The 22,863-nt window shown below is 37.2% G+C and overlaps 1 protein-coding gene across 2 annotated transcripts in view; it reads right to left on the bottom strand.

The window, feature by feature from the left end:
• The window catches only part of ABCG1 (ATP binding cassette subfamily G member 1), a 49,471-nt gene extending 26,875 nt beyond the window's left edge, over nucleotides 1-22,596 (bottom strand). Inside the window, exons 1-2 of one of the 2 annotated variants that reach the window (XM_039369079.1) lie at nucleotides 22,357-22,596; nucleotides 15,256-15,499 (exon numbers count right to left, since the gene is read on the bottom strand). In XM_039369079.1, the coding sequence (XP_039225013.1) occupies nucleotides 15,256-15,499; nucleotides 22,357-22,398 (286 nt within the window). In that variant the 5' untranslated portion in view covers nucleotides 22,399-22,596. Of the gene's footprint in view, nucleotides 1-15,255; nucleotides 15,500-21,686; nucleotides 22,172-22,356 lie in introns of those variants that run through there. The other variant, XM_039369087.1, reaches the window with a different exon arrangement.
• Between the last annotated feature and the right edge of the window lie 267 nt (nucleotides 22,597-22,863).

Below are 22,863 nucleotides of genomic sequence, written 5' to 3' on the forward strand. Positions count from 1 at the left end.
AACACCTTTACCTAATTTGCTGGCTGGGAATTCTGGTAACTGGACTCCAAACATACCTAGAAGGCATTAGATTAGAGTAAATTGCAATATCAATATCATTCTGTATAGTGAACAAATAAGAAAAAAATGTCATTTTTATTATTTACTTGCACAGCTGACAAAGACAAAAAAGCTACATATAACATATCTACCATTAATCAGTGTACAAAATACCAGATGCTTCCTGAATATTTCTTACGTGTGTGATTGTCTCTTGTGCTAAGTTGTCAACACAGGTAATAAGTGATATATCACCATGTCTCTGAGAAGAGAAAATATACAGCCATTTCAAAACAGAAGTTAAATTGCAGTCACTATAAATAAAATTGATGGCAAACCTTGTTAAGCGCCATCATTTTGCAACAAAGGTTTGTATTGTGTTCAGCCAGTTAGATATTCAGTGCTACATGTAAGTCATGGGTGCAGTTATACAAGACAAATTGGAAGACACAGCAACATCTTCAGCACCTGCTAAACTAAGAAATTGGTGGAAACTATATGGCTGAAGAAGGCAGATCCAGTATAGAAAGAAGGAAGGACTTCTTTCATAAGTCTTTTTGTTGTTGTTAATTGCGAAGTCGTGTCCGACCCATCGCGACCCCATGGACAATGTTCCTCCAGGTCTTCCTGTCCTCTACCATCTTCTGGAGTCCATTTAAGTTCACACCTACTACTTCAATGACTCCATCCAGCCATCTCATTCTCTGTCGTCCCATTCTTCTATTGCCCTCAATCTTTCCCAGCATTAGGCCCTTCTCCAGTGAGTCCTTCCTTCTCATTAGGATCTAATTAACCAGTTTCAACCTTTGTGAGCCAATTTACAATTTATTAGCTAAACTGACAACTAAAAAATTACTGTCATCCTCTGCAGCATTTATTCATGAACATATATTTCAAATTCTCATTTTTCATGTCGTCAAAATGGCAATTTTAAGCACACATACAGCAAAGGCTGTATGTGAATCAGACTTTGAAGACATGGACTCTAAAAATCAAAGAAAGTCTCCAGGGTGGAAAAAAACCTTCCACAAACACATCAAAATTAGTTTAGGTATAAAATAAAATCTTAATTTAATTATCTAACCTAGACTACAACTGCTATAAGATTGTAGTAATAAGACAGAAAATTAGAGTACGATTGAAAACATTGGTTCTTGAAGTCTTTATTACTATATTCCACATTACAACAAAATGGAATTTTAGCAAGTAAGATAGAAGGTATAGACAGAAAGTTGAAAGAGAATTAGATAATCTGGCTCCACTGGAACTGAGAGAGAAGGAATTTTGTTTAAAGACCTAGAGCAATCCCAGAGGTTTCTGATGAAGATAATTAGAAAAAGGATTATTAAAGTCTTGGCAATTATTTAGATTAGGAAGAAGATACAGAGGCAGAAACTGCAAGAAATACCCCAAGGGAAGTTTTGGTGTACTTTGTCAGAAATAAAACAAGGGTTCAAATATTGCAGCAGCATTTTAATACAAGATTAAATATTGATAATACAGATATAACTGTCATTAAAATTTTCCTATCAGAATTTTATGTAAGAGAAAAGAGGGTTTTTTTATTGAAATATTAAAGCAGAAGAAGATTCCATTTCAATTGGACAAACAGGAAGCAGTTATTTTTACTTTTAAACAGCAGGGGTTTTGATTCAATTCTGTCCAGAAGGTGAGATAATTTCTTGAAAAATTCAAAGAAAATTTACAGAAGAGTCAAATGGAGGTATCAAGTTCAAAAACTCCAACCAGTGTAAAAGGAAACTGAAAGAAATAATACTGAAATAAGTACTTCATGGATCATTTTTTCTAAACGTTTAGCATGAATATGGATTACAGAAGCTTAACTTGGAATATAAACATAACAAATGCTCCTCAAAAGAGAAAAAAAATCATTATTTGAAAAAATTAAAACAGGAGCTTTCAAACTCATTATCCATTGATTGTTTTTCTCCTTTGCCTTTATTTCCATTTCTTTTCATCTTGTCACCATCTACTAGAGTAAACACCCATCGATTAGAGGAATGTAATAAGACTGGGTACGACTCAATTGCAGGGCTCTGCTTATTTTCTCTAGGCTGATTTGAATGCCCCCAAATTCTCCTTGGACATTTCCCAAGTTAAAGAAAATGCGGGATACATTGATATAAAAAGAAACATGTAGAAGATATCAGGGCATAATTATGTAGTTAGTTTGATCCTGTATAGAAACTTAACTAATCTAATCCTAACTGAAATTTACCACCCTGCTGGGCAACCATATATTACACATTACAAGTAAGCCCACTTCACAGGGGCAGGGTGAAAAAGTACTGATCCTGATAAACTGTCATGATATATGGAAGTGATCTTGAAATACAAGAGCCACAAATTAGGCACCATTAGGCAGCTGAGCTGGCAGAAGGAATGAAGGCATGGAAAACATCTTAAGAGTTTTTCTTGGTTTCTTAGACTGTAAAGTTGAGTTGGGAGGTGGGGAGAGCTGTATGCTACTTTCAGACTTCCAAGATTCTGTAAACAAATGTAGAGTTACTTCTCCTGGGTGAGCTACTTATCTGGATTACTTCATAAGGTTGACACAGACATAGGGGAATTGACAAAATAAGAAAATAAAACTATTTAACTGTACACTGCAATGAGAAAAAATGAGACTATATTATCTAAAGATATTTCAAAATACAGTACTATTACAACTTTTCTACCTTAAACAGTATAGTAGGAGTCTGGCCATTTCAATACTATTGATGTGAATACTATTGATATGAATAGCATTATTACAATTCTCTTCTTCTCCAAATAAAATAGTGGAACACTACTCATATCCATTGTCTGAAGTCTGTAGAGCAGCTCATATCAAAAATAGGAAAGATAACAGGAGGTAATGGGTACAACATGAATTCAGGACACCAAGTGCTAATGAAAAAGGCAAAATTGGGAGAGAAAAAAACTCTGATGGAAGCTATCTCCACAACCGCCTCTTCTAATACTCCCCAAGCACAATCAACCCACAATAATTAATTGACCTCAACTTGAAAATAATAATTGTCAAAGCATTTATGCTCTTTGAATATATAATAAAAACATTATGGAAATGAAATCACCAGAAGTCAAGTTTGACTTTATTTCCATTTGTAGCAATAAATCATGTTATTATACTGCTATTTGATATACCCTTTAATCCATGTACAGAAACTTGAAAATAATCTTCTAAATTGCGTAGAATGTAACTAAAAAGAGCAACTAAGATGATAAAAAAACCTGGAGACTAAAATATATGAAAAATGGTTGCAGGACAAGAAGCAACGGATGGAAACTAATCAGGGAGAGAAGCAGCCTAGAACTAAGGAGAAACTTCCTGACAGTTAGAACAATTAACCAGTGGAACAACCTGCCTCCAGAAGCAGTGAATGCTCCAACACTGGAAGTTTTTATGAAGAGACTGGACAGCCATTTGTTTGAAATGGTATAGGGTTTCCTGCCTGAGCAGGGGGTTGGACTAGATGACCTCGAAGATCCCTTCCAACTTTATTATTATTATTATTATTATTATTATTATTATCGATCATCGCACAGTCAGCCAGATGTTCAGACTGGATTTGGCATTTTGTCTACCTATCGAGTCCTTACCTAGGACCTGGGATAGGCAGATGTGGATGTTTGATGGTATTACAGGTATCGTCGCAGGATGGAAGCAGTTCCTAGTAAGGTCGCCTTTTGCAATTGACTAATAGCGAATTTGTCAATGCCAATGGTGTTCAAGTGGTGCTCCAGTTGTTTTGGATTGCACCCAAGGAGCCTATTACTATTGGTACTACCCTTGCTTGCTTTTGCCACAGTCTTTCTATTTCTATTTGTAGGTCTTTGTATTTTGTTATCTTCTCCAGTTCTTTCTCGTCTATTCTGCTGTCTCCAGGCACTGCCACATCCACTATCCAGACTATTATTATTATTATTATTATTATTATTATTATTATTATTATTATTATTATTATCATTCATAGCACAGTCAGCCAGATGTTCAGCCTGGATTTGGCATTTTGTCTACCTATCGAGTCCTTACCCAGGACCTGGGATAGGCAGATGTGGATGTTTGATGGTATTAAAGGTATCGTCGCAGGATGGAAGCAGTTCCTAATAAGGCCGCCTTTTGCAATTGACTAATAGCGAATTTGTCAATGCCAATTGTGTTCAAGTGGTGCTCCAGTTGTTTTGGGATTGCACCCAAGGAGCCTAAGACTATTGGTACTACCCTTGCTTGCTTTTGCCACAGTCTTTCTATTTCTATTTGTAGGTCTTTGTATTTTGTTATCTTCTCCAGTTCTTTCTCTTCTATTCTGATATCTCCAGGCACTGCCACGTCCACTATCCAGACTTTTTTGTCTTTCTTATCGACAATTGTTAAGTCTGGGGTGTTATGTTGCAGGTGCTTGTCTGTTTGTTATTATTATTATTATTATTATTATTATTATTATTATTATTATTATTTGGATTTGGCTAGCCTAAAGAAAAGGATGACATGATAGCAGTATTCCAGTATTTGAGGAGCTGCCACAAAGAAGAAGGGGTCAACTTATTTTCAAAAGCACCACAGGGCAGGTCAAGAAACATTGAGTGGAAATTAATCAAGGAGAGAAGCAACCTGGAATGAAGAAAAAACCTAACAGATTGAACAATTAACGGATGGAAGGGCTTGCTTTCAGAAGTTGGGGGTGTTTCATCACTGGAGGTTTTTAAGAAGAGACTGCACAACCACTTGTCTCAAATGCTATAAGGTCTCCTGGGGGCTGGACTAGAAGCCTTCCAAGGTTCCTTCCAGATTCTATTCTATTCTATTCTATTCTACTCTACTCTACTCTACTCTATTCTATTCTATTCTATTCTATTCTATTCACATTGTTATTTCCTAGTCCCAGGACTCTCACAGTATTTAAAAAGCTTGTTGAGCATCATTCCTGGATCTTGAGCATAAGGTTTTGTTCAGAGTCAGTCACACTCTCATGACCTCTTATATGGATTATTGCAATGTGCTATAGATGGAGCTGCCCTTGAAGAGCATTCGGAAGCTTCAACTGCTGCAGAATGCATCTGCCTGGGTAGTTAAAGATGTCAGATATGCAATACCTTTAATATCACTGCTTTGTGGGCTGCATTTGAGTGTCAGTGTGTTTCCAGGTGCAATTCAAGGTGGTGGTTATCATCTTTAAAAGCGCTTCATGTCTTGGAGCCAGGTTTCTTTAAAGACCATTTTCTTCCAGTTATTTCTACCCGTCCAACTCAGCCAGGCAGGCTGGGATTTATGGGTCCCTTCAGCCAAGGACTGTCAGCTGGCAGGAATCAGGAGACATGCTTTCTCTGCTGTCGCCATGTCCTCTGGAATATTCTCCCTTCGGATATCAGGATGATCCTGAAACTCTTGGCACTTCTCAGGTCTTTGAATCTTGGTTCTGGTGCTTGGGCCTAGAGTTCCAACTGTGTTAAGAGCTCCATTTCCTGGCTGTGTTAACATCCATATTATCATTTTTACTTAGTGCCATAGATATTTATTTTGCACTGTTTTGTTTTTGTTTTAAAAAGAGTCACTTGTTGAGATGGGCAGCTATAAAAATCAAACAAACAAACAAATAAATATCTCTTGCCCTCATATGAAGTTTTTATTTTAATATGCCCTACTGATGTACTTGTCAAATAGCAAGACATAAAATGTAGTCATAGGAGTTATATTGTAATGAATCGGTCCAGGGTTTTTTAAAAATGTGTTCCATGGAAGTAACTCTTGGGTCTATAAGAAATCTATCCAATTCCATGAGAAACTAAGAATGAAAAAAAAAATCCTCTCAAGCAGCCAATTTTCTATCCCTAAAGCTTAATCTCTTGATCAGAGATTCTGGAAAACATTGTTGCTGCTATTTTTAACTTACAGATTCTATGGCCTGAAAAAGTTTGAAAATACATCTAACTGAATATAGCATAATTTTATTTGTCTGTTTGTTTCCTGTCTTTATTATTTTTAAGAATAACTCAAGGTGGCAAACATATCCAAAATAACAACTATTGGCAGCAGCAATTGTCAACAGTTTCATTCATAAACCTTTTCAGACCAGTTTTGTCCATGATCATCTGTCCCTAACCTGCCCTTCAGATATTCTAATGGTGTGGATACACAGAGTATCAGAGCAGATTCTCAAGCACTATGTCTGTAAGCATGTAGGACAAACGCTGCCATTTCCAGAAGTTAGTTTGAATTCAAAGGAACAATCAGGTCATAGAAATCTTATTTTTTCACATCAGATAAATAATCAGGTAACATGGGAGGCCGAGAAAATGTAGCGGTTGTAATGTTTCTTGATATCAAGAAACATCTGTCAAAGTCTCCAGTGCTAGCCTACTCGAAAAGTTGGATAAAGTAAAATCCTGTAGACTTGCAGATGGTTGAACATGTTAGAACCTGCTTCTCAGCAGCAGACACTAGGATTATGTGAGAAAGATTAAGGCAAATGCAGAGAGGTATATAGCACTGTTGCAGCTCAGGACAGAGCGAGTTTTTTAAATAGGTCAATAAATGATAATAACCCTGCAGATACCAGACTGCATGCAAGTGTTTCAGTGATGTATTGCATGAGGCAATCTTCATGCCATCCACTTGAAGGATAAAGAGTTATACTTTGCTCAGAAATCACTATCTACTCATTTGCCCTTTTTTTCAGATAAAGGGAGAAACCATAAGAGAAGGCTTGCATGATTCATTATTTTAATATTTTGAGTGAGTGACTGACAACTTATACAAGTATTATGGATTTTTTTTTCTAAATCCCATTGAGTAGAATCTAGAAGAAAAAGGATGGAAGGTTTTTTTTTTTCAGAATATGATGTACAGTATCTACTTATGGATTGCCAAACACCTAAACAAGAGACAACACAGAAATATACGTGCAGAAAATAAACATGGTGTGGGAGAGAAGCACATTTACTGTATATTCCAGCATATAGGGCGACCCGGCGTATAAGACGACCCCCTAGTTTGACGCCGGGTCGCAAGATGATCGATGCCGAGTCGCATGCCTAGAAAGTCATCTTATACACCGGAAACTACCGGTATTTCTGGTGTATAAGACGATCAACGCCGAGTCGCATGCCTAGAAAGTCATCTTATACGCCGGTAACTACCTTATTTCTGGCGTATAAGATGACTCGGCATATAAGACGACCCCCGAGTTCGAAAGCTGTTTCGACGCTCTCAAAAGTCGTCTTATACGCCGGAATACACGGTACATCATACCATATATTAAGATAAAATATCTGATTAAAAAAACTATTTCAACTTTAAAATAGAATAACTAGTCCTCAACTTACAACAGTTCACTTAGTACTGTTCAAAGTTATAACGGCACTAAAAAAGTGACTTATGACCATTTTTCACACTTATGACCATTGCAGCATCCCCATAATCATGTGATTTACATTTGGATGCTTGACAACTGGCTCAAATGTATGGCAGTTGCAGTGTCCCAGGGTCATATGATCACCTTTTGCAACCTTCTGACAAGCAACGTCAATGGGGAAACCAGATTCACTTAACAATTGTGTTACTGATTTGACACTACAGTGATTCACGTAACAAATATGGCAAGAAAAGTCATAAAATGAGGCAAAACTCACTTAACAAATTTCTCACTTAGCAACATAAATGTTGGGCTCAACTGTAGCCATAAGCTGAGGACTTCCTGTATTTAGTTCCATATATTTAATTTCTTGTGCAAAGGAAGTAATTACAAAACTAAATTTAAAAGTTAGTTTTAGTTGAAATTTCTACCATCACTAAATATTTCTAGGGGAGTAGATAGGGCTTTCACAGTAACCTTATAAAAGAATCAGTATTTCCAAAGGAAAGAAGAGAAATCTCTAAGGAACATGAAACTCAAGTTCCAGTCTGGAACTTTATTTCCTTTGGATAATTTGCAGTAATTAAATCTCAGAAATGAAAATATTTCACTGCAAACTGCTAAACATAGAAACTGTTAAAATATCTAATTGTTCTAATTATCTATCTATATTTAGAAGTATAAAACAGAAACCCATCATACGCAATTCTAACCAAATGAAATATATATATATTTCTAGAGATTTTAGGTTTTGCAATTCAAATTTCAGGCCTAAGCAATTAAAATAATCCTGAACCACCTTCTGTTTCAAAAGACCTAAGTGACCTACATTCAGCATTTCAGATCAGTTTAGATAATAGCACAATATACAGACAACCTTGGAACATACAGTTGTATATATTTTAGGTAATGATTCTTAAATGTCTGTAAAATAAATACTGAATACTCTATGCAGTTTTTAAAATTCTCTGTCACATCCATATATATTTCTCTTTTAAGGATTAGAAACCTAAATACTGAAGAGAATAAGCAGAGGAAAGTACTGTTTTAAAATATTTAAATACTTAAGTTTTAAACTATTTTAATATCATAAAGAACATGTTCTATTCTACAAAAAAAGAATGTGTATGCAGCATCATAGACCCAATCTAAGACTTTGACTGTGATACGAAACTTAGACTTAAGGGAGCCTTGAATCTTAAGGCTATATCCATATTGCTAAGTTGCCCTACTGCAAATACAAGCTACCAATCATTTGTGCAAAAATGGACACTGAACACTGTCTGCAGCCCACTATGAATGCCCTTGTGCTTAACTTTGAGTTGAAAATACTATAATACTGTACAGCAAGAGTCCCCAACCCCTGGGACATAGATCAGTACCAGTCTGTGGCTTGTTAGGAACCGGGCCGCACAACTGGAGGTGAGCAGTGGGTGAATGAAACTGCGCGTGTATGGGGTCTAGGTTGTGCACTCCACCCACTATGGAAATATTGTCTTCCATGAAACCAGTCCCTGGTGCCAAAAAGGTTGGGGACTGCTGCTTTACAGCTATGCCAGCATAAGCTTTGTTATTCAGTTACCCTGTACATTTTACTTTCTTTTAGGCAAAGCCTTCCATCTTGATTGGCTACTCCCTCTCATATGGATCATTATTTATCCCACCACCACTGAAAGACCCCTATAACCAAAGCAGATTTTATTGAGCCGAACTTAGGATAATGTAAAAAAGATATTTTGATGTTAAAGCTTATTGTTGTGTCTGCATATACATACAAGCTATAAAATACATATGTATAACACATACATATACCGGTACATACATATAATATATAATACATAATACATATACCATACATATATAACTTTGAATATATTATTTTAACTCTGGGTACACATACTATGTACGCATACACACAATATATCAACCCTTTTATGGACTGCTTCTAGGAAGGAAATTGATTGGCCATTGGGAGGGCATAGCCAGAAAACAATTGTTCCCTGGGGACTAGAGTAGTTGGACAGAATAAACACTTGCAAGTTCCTACTGAAACATCCCAAACTGAACAGAATTTCAGATTAGATGGCTCACAGGATTGCAAAAGGTGTGTTCTGTCCTAGATAGAACTGCTCTCCTTTGAGGCATCAGAATGAAAGTTGGGGTGCATATTGAGCCTTACTGACAATAGAAATCCAAGTAGCCAAATATTATCTTTGACTGGTAAGGTAGTTACTGCCATTTCCAGGCACGCTTAATATTTTTAATGTTATGTATTAAGCAATTCAAAGGGTCTGCTATAAAGAAATGATTAACTGATTGCTTTATTTAAAAGATAGACTGTCTGTCTGTATAACCTTAAGCCTGTTGTTTTTTGGCGCGAATGAGTACTTTAAACTGATTGGCCGCCACCTAGTGGCAGTCCATATAAATATAAGTCAGGCAGCTGCTACTAGAGCAGTGGTTCTCAACCTGTGGGTCGGGACCCCATTTGGGGTCGAATGACCATTTCACGGGGGTCACCAAACCATGCTGTCCGCCATTTTTTTCCTTTTTCCCTCGCTGTCCTACTCCCTCTTATTGGTGGCCACACCCACTTGGGGGTCAACACAACATGGGGAACTGTATTATGGGGTCACGGCATTAGAAAGGTTGAGAATCACTGTACTAGAGCTTGCTTCTGTGAGAACCTAATAAAGAGCTGTTAATTCTACACCGTCTCTTCAACGCCTGGCTATTCCCACTACACAATATTTAATACCTGTGCTAATTCTTTTGAAGCCTCAATAATACAAAGTACTGATGTAAAACTGGTTCAAGATACATCCATAAAGATACAGAGGTGGATACAAACATAGTCAGGAGTGGCTGACTCTGACTTTTGCACTGGAATTTGATTTCTGCAAGTCACTTCGAGTCACCATGAGTGAGTTGGGTAGCCATATAAATTTAACAAATAAACAAACAAAGTGAAATAATGAGATTAAAAATAGTTATAATTTGCTTGTGTTTATTTTAATAGAGCCACTATGATCAAGTTCAGTGCCATTTTGCCCTGAATTTACTAACCATAGATCTGTGAATTTGTGTAAGTTGTTCCAGGGTGTACTTTGTCCACAACACAAGCATTTCTCTTTTCTTCCCAAAGTAGGTAACTAAATTCAATTCAACAGGGAAGGAGAAGGATCACCTAGTTATTGGTATTGCAGGAATGCACTGCAATCAATTAAAAATATTTAAAACAGTGTAAGATCAGGCTATTTATTAAACATATCATTTTTAAAAAGAGAAAGGGTTTTCTTCTGCCATCTTTGATTGATAGGAAAAGCGATTTGCTAATTTCTGCTTTTTCAACACTATATTCCAAATTACTCATTGAATCAAAAAATCAGGTCTATGAAGTCCAACGCTAAAATGTGCAGCTGTTGCAGCAACAAAAAAGAGTTACATTATATTTGTTGGTTTTAGAATAAAGACAATTAATGGATCACGTCTAGTTTACACATTTTTTTAAAGATGCCTTTAACACTGTCTTCGCACTGAGTTGCTGCATCCTGAATTTCATTCAGTCTAACTAGGTATTTTTTTTTTTTGGAGAAGTGACTAAATCTTAAGTTAATTAAGAGGTAAGCATACCTACTGTCAAAAAATATAAGCAAAATCCTAACTATAACATTCAGTCCTTTTGAATCTTATAAAGAATGTGCATTTTTCTCCGACAATCCTTCCTTCCTTCCTTTCCTCACTCATCTTAGCAACAGACATAATGCAACCAATCAACCACTGCTTCGTCACTGCTCCAACATCACAGGCTGAGGTTACTATAGTGCAATGACTGATAGTAACCGAGCATGAATGAGAGAGAGCTGCTTCATGCAGCACCTCAACCGCAATGCACCTGCCACACAAGAACAGGCTTTTCCTGAATTCTCTGATTAGAAACAACAAATCATATAAAATAAATCCTATTTTTCACCATTTGCCTTTCAAAAGGTAGGGGATAGAATCTTTCCAACCCAATACAAGATGTACACTTTTTATATGAGTGTGTCAGAGTAGAATTTATGACACCTAAGCTTTTTTGAAAGGTGAAACAATGGGATATTTATACCACATTATTTCATTTGCCAGCAATGAGTATATTCTACTTTAATAGTTTTTAAACAGTGGTTTGCAGATTAAACATAAATACTTAACAAATGAAGTCTATTACTGGATCAACTTTATCTTTAATTCTGATAGTTGAAAAAAAACCTAAGATATATATGCAGCTGAACAAAATACATTTATTTGCATAGCAAAGATAAACATATAAAAAACAGCTGCCTTTCTTAATAACCTGAAAAACTGAGAATGTTTCAGACATTTGCTACAAAATGGAAAAGAAAAATATTTAAGAGCATGCATGCATTTCATTAATGAATAGATGCAGAAAAAAATGGGATTTATGCAAATATCCTATAGCTTTATTTGCAATAATTAGTTATAGCATTTGCAGCATTTACTATAAATCTAACTTTTATTGGGGACTGCATAGGAATTAATCAGTAGATTGTACCAGAAATGTTGTAAGAGTCCTTCACACTTTCTATTTTTAGGTGAATATTTAATAGCATAATTGTAGTATGTGTGTACTAGCATGCAAGTCTCACAATGTTTGAAGGCGATTATTCCCAAGTGTTCATCAAATTGCAACATAGCCCTTTAAAGCCAAATTATCAACTCTAAAAATATAAGATAAATAAGAACATGAATTTCAAGCAAGTACCAAAATAGATATATTTCTCAGAAATACAGTGTTGATTTACAGCTAAAACTGACAAACAACCTCTATAATTATTTAATATTTCATTAAAAATACTATTTCAATATTTTACAACCTTTATCTTGTTTAGACCAGATGGCAGGGTAGCAATGGATGAAATAAGCTATGCTCAAATGCATTAACTTGCTGAATATAGGTAACTCTGTCTTCACTAAAAAAATCAGAGGAGCTAAAATGGTAGCAGAGTAGCAGTATGAGATGAGAGCTCTATATATTTCATTTTGTTTTGGTTTTAAGTTTTCTGATGATCTTAAAGTGCTCCTCTTTGGTATCCATAGCATGCCTTTACTCAAAATATGCCAAACAGCTTCTTGTTATGAGTATAAAGTGTATAATATAGGGAGCTGACTTCCCACAGGCATGGAGTGAATATTATTATAATTGTTATAATTAGTCTTAAGAATCTATATTCAGCATGAATACAATATTTACAGACAAAACACATATTTGGGCTGTAAAAATCTAAGATGATCACTAGATGGCAGCAGAGATATTCAAAAACCAATAACTCTTTGCTGCTCTTTAGTGGTCATCAGTATTCTTACAGTCTAGATCTTGCTCCTCTTGTACAAGTAGCACAGTGAATATAATAGACTATGTGCACAGAAATTAAAGGGAAATTGTACTTCTTGTTGAGTATGGGAAAATGGAAAATAGAATTCAAATCAGCTCGAGGAAAAACAGCTAAATCAGTACAGTATACAATATCAGCCCTCACTTATCTAAGACACTGGTGTCAAACTCGCTACGTCACGTGGCATGTCACGACGTATCACGACTCTTTTTGCATTGCCGGCAATGGGGTAGGCACAGCTTTGGTATGATGAAATCGGCCCACAGGCCAGCAGTTTGACACCCCTGATCTAAGACCTTCAATAGTCTTAGAATTAATTTTCTGAATATTATGTATGGATGTTATGGTGGCAAAAAGTGCTACCTAATATATTGTCACATGGAAGGATTCATCTATTTCACAGGAAACAGCCAGAACCTGTTAAATTCATAAACTATCCTATGGGCAATAATCAAAATATCTGTTTGAAAACAGTAATCTTTAATATTATAGCATGGTAAAAAGTATGTTTTACTTTGTTTTTCATTAATATCTTGGCACTTCCATGCAGTTTTCTTAGCAACAGCCCAGAAGCAGATTGCTCCTGCATTCTTCTGATCTGTTTTTTCAGCTGTCCATCATCCCATTCCACTGAATTTTTGGTGATCTCCCATTCAAGTACTAACCAAGTCTTGACCTTGGGGTTTTTCAATCATGGCTACTTGCTTTTATATGCTGCTTAATCTATTTTATAACCAGAATTGAAGAGGACAAAAATGATAACATTTCTCTTCCTATAATCTACTGATTCTGCAAAGAAACTTGGAAATAGGCTTTGATTCAAAGAATGAAGTTCTTTGGGAGTTGTGCATTTCTTGCTGAATCCTTATTCCAGGCCTCCATGGTAAGTGGACAGTCTGGAACCTGAGCTAGGTTTGGCTCTCTACAAGGACCATCAATAACACTCTCTCTACTGGGAGAAATAAGCTGGAAGATTCATAAAACATAAAGCTTTCTCCTAAAGCTATTATATTCTACTAGCTCAACACTAACCATTTAGATCACAAATCATTCTTTGTTTGCTTATTACTTCTGTGCAAAATGGACTTCAGTCTCTATCATGCTGAGTCTTTGAATTAATCAAGGGTTTTGATTAAAGGAGAAGGGAATCAGCATTTTAGTAGACTACGTGGAAAACATTATAGAGAATTACACATCAGAAACAAGCCATGCTAAAATTCTGTGCATCACTATGTTCTGAAAGGGTAAAACAAACAAGTGATATCATACAGCCAAGTCTAAAGACTCAGGTGAAAATCTAATTGCTTCATAATAAATATGGGACATTAGCCTCAAGAGCTTCATTTTTCTCTAGAGTAATTATCTCAATAGATGTATTGACTAATGGAAATATCATGTGTGGCTTCTTCCTTCCTGGCAGAATATGCATCATAAAAATTAAAATATAATGTATAACTTTAGTAGTCCAGAATCATTCCTGTTAAACACTATAATTCTGTCAGCATGTTCCACTCAATTTTAACTAATTGCTATCATGCTGTTTAATGTCATTGGAAATTATCAGTATGATGTAGGTTTGAAACTGGGTACTAAATAGAAAGCACTGATTTTCACTATCTGAAGTTGAAAAACAGTATGGATGAGTACCCATTCTTTTTAGCAAACATTTCAGAAATGCCAAAGACAACTTTGAACAGTTTTTATCAGAACACATTTTACAATTCTTAATCATGTAGATCAAACATGTCAAACTTGCAACGTCACATGACTCCGCACAACGTATCGGGCCAGTTTTGCCATTGCCAGCAATGGGATGGGGCGGCTTCAGTATGAAGTTTAACACCCCTGATGTAGATGATGCTTATAGCCTTTTACAACAATTTTCTTTGGAAACGCAAACTGTATTAACCCTTTCTTGGTTTTCTATAAATTTGCAATTTTAATGTATTAAAGTTCAATTTGACAAATAGGGGTTGCAAGTTGTTCCAAGAGACAGGAGCTCCCACAGAGAATGCCCACTTCCATATCTTCGGCAGGCATTCTCTGGTCAGACAGTTGGTCAGGTAGAATCTATCTAAGAAAGATAGCCTCACAAATATACAGGGCCAGCTTTACAGGTAATAATCAACATCTTGAACTGCACTCAGAAACGTATCAGCAGCTGATGCAATTGTCACATGTAAAGAAAACTACAGTAACTGAGGTACAAGATGACAAGTTATAAATGATAGTCTTCAGTATTTCCTGCTCTAATAAAGGCCACAAGTGGTGTATTAGACAGGCCCCTCTTGGCCATGGCTTCCAGCCACTGTTCCAGCAAGAGCTGCAAGTGGGCCCGTAAGTTGCAGGTCTGCTCTTCAAAATGGAGTATTACTACCCAGCCCCAAATTAGTACTAACCCAGAATCAGCAGGCTTCTGAACAAATATATTCATCCTAGCTTACCTTTCTTGTTCCACCAGGGTCCTTCTGGTATAGCATAGGAGAGGTCTTTAATTTCAATGTTCACAGCTGGTCTTCGAGGAAGGTAGGAGAAATGATGGGCTTCAGGCAAAACATTGTCCATCTTCTTTAAATGGCCATTGAGCAAATGAACCTCTTGTGTTTCTGTACCACCAGAGACCACCTCATCTACTGAAACACATATTGACTTTGACTCAGGCATAGTAGATGAAGAATTACTCACATTCTAGAACACAAGAGGGAAAAAGAAATAAAACATAAGCTTTCTTATGCTGTCCTCTCTCTCTCTCCCTCCCTCCCTCCCTCCCTCTCTCTTATTACAAATGCAATTATTGTATATTTGTCCCAGAACAATTCGTATACTACTACAGAAAAAGAGTTAACTCTATGATGTTCTGCTGACATTGTTATTTTACAAGAAAATATGGCTGTTTGGAGATAGGCAAATCAATTAAAGTGTGGCCCACTTTCTCATTTTTCAATTTTAAATTTGTTCTTCCTTCATGCATCATTCTTTTTTTAGTAAAACATGACAATTATTTTGTTGTTTATCCTATTAAAGACTTTTGTGCATGTTTCCCCCACCCCCATTTAAATAGCACTCTGCACCACAATATATTGCCTCATAACTGCATTTCACTTAATGTGTAAATTCAAGAATTGTAAACTGCGTTACTGAAAGCACTACTCCAACTCCAGTGTTCATTTTTGCCAATCTTAAATGTCTTGCATTGGTTTCTTTGTCTGTAAATGTATGCTTACATGTTTCTTTTTCATAAAACACCTGAGATCTTCCATTTGTATAAATAAGCAAGAATCCAATACACTCATAATACTTCAGGTTTTGTGTACCCCTCCTTTTTTTGCCTCTGTCAGGTCCACATAATGTTCATATTTTATATTAGCCACAGTTTAGTATTGTACTAAATTGTACGCTAAAGTTAATTTTAACTCTAATTATCATTTGGATAATCTACCATTAAGGGCATGCTTCCATTAACCATAGTTAAAACCAACTGCACATTGTCTGACCCAAAGACCATAAGTAAAAGCTTTCTACTTTTCTTTATGGCCATGCTAGGGGAGAAGATGGTAACATGTGAGACAATGTTTGTTACTGTTTATTCTAATACTGTATGCCAGCTCATAACTGAATGAATATTAATAGGTATAGTGTAATCCCAGGCAACAGCGAGTAACAATTTCATTAGTACAGTACAGTCAATATGGAAAGCTTACAACAAACACTCTATTGCTATGGTTAGGCTAGCCACCACAGATAAATTTGAGTCCTGGTTGTACTTTAACAAGGAAAGCCAATACCCAAAGAAAATTAATACTCAATGTAGTAAAGCTACAGAATTAACATTTACCCAAATGATTGTTCATATATCCATGGAAAAATTATCAGTAAAGTCAGCTAAAATTATTATTTTCATTTTAGGTCACAATATGTGATCATTTAACATTTTCAAGAGCCATGTAGCATTTATGTGCTTTCAACTCTTTGTTCTGATTCTGGATCTTAACTTTGTGTATGAAAGTTTATGTAAAATCCTTGTTTAGGATTAGATCCTAAATTTGTTTAGATTAGATCCTCCAAATCAGGCACAGTCTGTTAGGATGTGTGACATCAACTTGTAAAGACAGTACTTGCAGTATAGTTGGCAAGGCTAATTGGATGAACATCCAATATTCAGGAATACTGAAAACTATTCATCCATATTCCTCAAGATTTTCTGCACTGATCAACAGCACCTTTCAAGTGATTCAAACTGATGTCTTGTTTTTCACAGCTTTTTTTATTCTACCTGCAGAACACCCAAATAAGAAATCAACATATCTTTATCCCCTCCCCCTTACAATTTGTATTTGTTGTGTCAATTTATTCACTGTTTCAGCCAGCTCAATGCAACTAGAGTGTCTTTCCCACAATGGGGAGACTGCCAACTTTGCATATAGCCCATTTGCAAATCTCCAAACATAATTTTATCGGCCAATTCTATGTTAAAATAAAATCTGGAGCCCTGAACACGCATTGATTTCATAAAATATCACTTTACTACATATTGTGAGGAGTTTTTGAAGAAAAACCAAGTGGAAAATGCTTCATTTTCCTTCCTTTGGTTACTGACTATACTTCCTTAGTTTGTGTACTGCCAGACTTGTTTTCTGAAGAATAACTTTCCTTCATCAGACCCAGTGAGCCATTTTAAAAAGTATTATTTATTCTCCATGCTGGAACTCATCTAGACCAATATGTGAATCCTGCAAGTTATATAAATGATGCTCTTAGTTTCCAGGGATCACCTGCTGGGTAAAAACCATAACAACCAGGTAGGCTAGAATGTACTGATCAAGCATCAGAGCAAGACATCAAGAAATTCACCATTCCTTTGAACATTTGGTACAAATTACTAAACCATCTTCAGAGCTAAAAAGTGGTTGCTGTTCTTAAAGGTTGACTTTACAATAGCAAATATTATATGTCAGCCAGCAACCATATTATATCTAATGCTGCATTTTTCAGGGATTGTATGAGTTGTAATCCAATACACATGAACATTATAGTTTGGAGGAGAACTTCGATATGCCATTGAAATGTTCTGATTTATATTTTTTAACTGATGAAACATTTTGGATTAAAAGCACTCTAAGGCCATTTCTGCATTACTGGTTTAGAAAACCTTTCAGAGTCATCCAATTAGTATTGTGCCAACAAGACAGTAACAATGTGACTTATTTGTATATTCAGGCAATGCAATGAAGATGCATTGATAATGTGTAAAACATCTGTGACAAGATCAAATATAGAAATACTCATTAATCTATGGAGCTGCACTATATTAGGCCATTCTGGGACTCATCGTATTTCAACAACATCATCAATGGAAGAGTCAAAGAATGAAAGAATACAGCATAAATTCCTTTGGCTGTATCAGAGATAACAGAAAGCCCTTTTATACTTAAGCTAAATAGGGTACCAGATTTCTGCTATTTCCTCAGTTTATAAAATGTGTTCCTGTGCAATTTATATTCTTCCAAACGGTCATGAACAATTTTTCAGGAGGTAAGGGGGCTGTTAGGGCAAGAAAATTGACAAAACATGGATGTATATTATGTGCAGAATGATACTTAACTGTCCTTCACTTTTCCACCAATTGGCAGAAGAGTAGAAAATGTCTAAGTAGCTATTAAATCAATAACCTCTCCAGACAACCAGGCAGAAACAGGTTGTTCATTGTTTTCCATTGATATGTCATCTTTTACAACATAGAGAAGTAATTAAGGAGCCAAGTGAAATGTTTTGATATGAATTAGTGTGGACCCTTTGAGGTGGACCAGATCAGGAAACAGACCCACAGAACTATATTTTGCTGAGATAGGTTATAAAAACAGAATTTTGCAAACTTGATTGTGCTTCTCCTCCCCTCCCCCTTATACCTCACTAAATCAGTGAGGAGTCAGCCTGAGTGTCTTCTTAAAACTATTCCTCTTCCCAGGACTGTCTTCTTTGTTTACATAACTGTTTCTGAATATTTGCTTCCAGGCTCTCTCCTGGTTCTCTACAATTTGGGATTGGTAGAGCTATGAGAGAGCTTATAACTTGGACTCCAGGCATACACATTGCTGCCAGATACTAATGATTTACAGGTTTGTAGTTATTCTTGGTATGCGTAATATTTGTGCCATTGATATATACACTTTATGCCAATTTCAAATATGAGAACATCTGTATTTGTTTATGTGCATCAGGTTGGTGTTGATTTTTAGTGACCACATAGATTTTCTTGAGAACGATCTATCCCCCAAGAAAGTCCTTTGGGTCTTCTAATGATGTACCCATTGAGTCCCTCTACCTTGCTGCTGGTCATCTTTTTTTCTTTCCTTCCACCTTTCCCAGTATTGCAGACTTGTCAAGAAAGCTAGGTCTTCACCTAATGTGCCCAAAATATGATCCTGGTCATTTGTGCCCTAAATGAGTGAATTGATATGATTATTTGCTCCATTTGTTTTCTTAGTTATCCATAGTATTCTCAGGACTATATCAGTATTAGCCCCAACATAAAGTTATATTTAAGACCATAAACACAGATTTCACATAGCAGGAACGAAGGATCAATTTATCTACTTCAGACCTATCTTCAAGGTATTGGATTATTTAGACTACTTCCATTCCACTACTTCCACTCTCTAGTCCCTCAAAAGAAATGTGAAGATAAGCTATCATTGTCTTTTCTGCTGATCTTGCAACATTGAGAACAAAGAGAAAAGAATTATCATCCTGTCTTCAGCTGCTATAGGTCATGCAGTACACAAAATCTCTCATTCCACTCCAAAAAAGGGGAAATATAATAAACTGATGGCTGCACATGCACCCTCTACTTTGTGTTCTATGCCTTTGCTTGAAATAAAGTATTGTGATCTTATGAGACCACCAAGTTGGAAAATTGCTTTCTAACCATTTGTAGAATTCTCTTGCAGAAGCACCTCTGATTCCAAAAAAGGTAACTTGGGCTTAGCTCAAAGCACATCATTTTGATGTTTGCTTCTGTTGTCTTGTTTAGACAGTTCTTTTGCAGTGCAGAGGGAAAGAGAAACATGCAATTTGGACAAGAATTCAGAAATTTAATTTAAAATCTCAGATGATAAAATGAGCATTTCAGAAATAATTAATTCTAATTTGCTTCTGGCTGTGATTCAAGATGCTGGTCGCCACATATAAAACCCTGCATGACATATGGCCTGATTATTTGAGGGACCACCTGTTTCCCATTGTATTTGACTGGCTAGTTTAATCCTACAGATTTGCCACGCTCTGGGTTTTACTCATTGAACAATGCCATCTCCCTGGACCCCAGAAGCAGACTTCTCTACAGCAGCACCTGCTTTCTGGGATGAGGTTCCCACCAAATTGGAATAACTCCTATCCTACTGGTATTTCAAAAAGCCTTAAAGACATGGTTCTTCACCCAGGCCTTTGGTGAGGATAACTGATGCCCCTTTCTTCTTCTTCTTTTTTCCCACTTTTATTTGCTATCATTGTTCTTTTGTCTTGTGCCATTTTTGTGAGATTTTTGTTTTTTTCTTCAATGTTTTTAACAGCTGTAAACCACTGGGAGTCAGGCAACATATAAATTTAATAAATTATTTCCCCTTTAAAATCTTCATCTCTACCTACCACATGTAAGAGTTTTACTGAGTAAGAGGCACTGAATTTCTTTCAGTAATAGTAAATTCAAACATCCTGGTAATGTAAAGATGCTTATTATTTGGGGAAATGAGAATTCATAGAAAAACCTAACACATTCTGGTAGAGAGAAGTTCCCCGAGGATGGGCTCCGGCACGAATTGAATGTTTGGAAGACTAAACCTCTGGTCCCCTGCAATTGGGTAATGTAGAAATATAGAAAGAGTCCATCATTCCAAACTACAATGAAAAGATAAATAGTATGTATATCTAACTTTTAATTTATGTATGTCTAACTTCATGCATTACGTGATGTCATTACATGATGTAACAGATATGTTCTCCATCTCCATTTAGGTAACCTAAAACCTAATGTAATGCTCATTCCACTTTCCTGTGGCTCTTTAAATCCAGATTTTATCACTTGGGAGGAGGATTTAAATATCTTTACACAACAGAACTGTAAATCCATTCCTTAGCCAGCAAATGTCTTTGATTTAAAAAAAAAGTTTATCTTCCAACTAAGATTAATTAATTTTAAGAAAATCGACTTTCTTGTTCCTTTTACACCAAATCTATCATTATATAATGAGCTGGAAAGGAGAAGTGTTCTCGAATCACAGGATGCGCCCGTGACAGTCTGAGCATGCTCAGAAAACCATCCTCTTCCCCCCTCCATTTTTTTTAATGAGCGCAACACTAAGGTAACTTTCGGTCAAACCCTGCTATATGCAGCTGACTCCAAATACAGGATGATGTAAATGTCGCCCTCCACACACACACACACACACACACACACACACACAGACACAGACACACACAGAGACACACACACACATTCCTTATCCCGCGACGAAGAAAATAAACATAAGCCTTTCGATTTTAACCAGTCTATTTTGTTACAATAAATTAGACCTTGAATAACTTTGGAGGCTTTCAGTGAGGGCATCTGCCGCCGAGCCAATGGGTAAATGCATTCCTATAAATTACATTAGGGGATGATTTGCATTGTGAAAATGGCATTACACATGACATTAAAAGCCATTTCCGTGTCAAGGGGGGAAAAAACAAACAAGCCGCAGCCAGGAAACACCCGGCAAAAAAAGAAAGAAAGAAAGAAAGAAAGAAAGAAAGAAAGAAAGAAAGAAAGAAAGAAAGAAAGAAAGAAAGAAAGAAAGAAAGAAAGAAAGAAAGAAAGAAAGAAAAGAAAACATGCGCTCACCACAGCAATTTGTGCACTGGGAAATAATGCAAGAGAAGAGGCGAAGGATCCTTCTTCTGCCCCTCCAATAAGAGCGAGGACTGAACCGTGGCAAGGGGAGTCAGATCCAGGAAGGCGCCGCCAGCCCACCTCCGAGCAGGCTCTCCAGGTCCCTTCTGGAGAGGAGAGGAAAGAGCGGCGTCCTTCCCCCTCGGTCTACATGAAGGAACTCCGCGCTTTGAACTCGGCCTCCCCTCTCTGAGGCTTCTAAGCGCTGGGCTTAAAAATAGAGATCCATCTAACAGCCCGGCTTCCCTTTCGGAAAAGATGAACAAGCCGCCGGCTCCGACAAGCCTGAGGGGCAAATACAAGATCAAGGGATCCAGACGCGGAAAGTGAGGGCTGGGAGAGGATGATAGGCAGCAGGAGTTCTCCACGCCTCCAAACTCAAGCCACACTTTCTGCCAGGTCCCTAAATTGCATCTTTTTTGCTTGTTCAATTCTTCCCACGACTTTCGCGCTCCTGGCTGCCTCTGGCGGCGGGGGGGGGAGGGGGGCGTATGCAAAATGCCTACCGCAAAGGTAGGCAAGGTAAGATCCTTGCTATGATCAGTAGAGGTATGGTTCCAGCTTGGAGATGCTCCGATGTGGAGAGACAGAGACACAGAGACAGAGAGAGCATCTAACTTACCAGAACGGCACCCATGGAGAAAGCAGCCATCAGACATGCCATGTGCCCCCAGGGGAGGAGAAGAGGGGAGGAAACAAAGAGGAATGGGAGGATTGGCGGGCGGGAGAGAAGCCCGCAGCAGCGTCCGCAGCGGGTCAAGATTGATCGGCTGCTGGAAACGACACCAGCAAAGCAAAGGGAAGCGGGGCCGGTCGGGATACCGGCGGCTTCTTCACAAGGGCGGCTCTATCTCGGCATTCTACTGGCTGTCCCGCGGCACTCTCTTGCACCCTATTGGCTGAAGAGCCGAAGGGGGAGGAGCGTGCTCTTTGAGGGTAAACGTGCTCTTGTTTTCCTTCAGAGTCTCTAGGTCTGTGCGTCGCTTCAGTTTGGGAGAGTTTCACCTGCTCCGCTCAGGCTTTGGATAGCTCCGGCAAAGGGAGACCGTACCCGGCCGACTTAAGAGGAAGAGACTGGGGATAGGGTTTCCAAAATAAAAAGTAACGGAGGAGGGCGGGAGGATCAGAA

Source organism: Crotalus tigris, unplaced genomic scaffold (genome assembly GCF_016545835.1).
Source record: "Crotalus tigris isolate CLP2741 ecotype Arizona unplaced genomic scaffold, ASM1654583v1 scf7180000017601.7605149639:7615979, whole genome shotgun sequence".
NCBI lineage: Eukaryota > Metazoa > Chordata > Lepidosauria > Squamata > Viperidae > Crotalus > Crotalus tigris.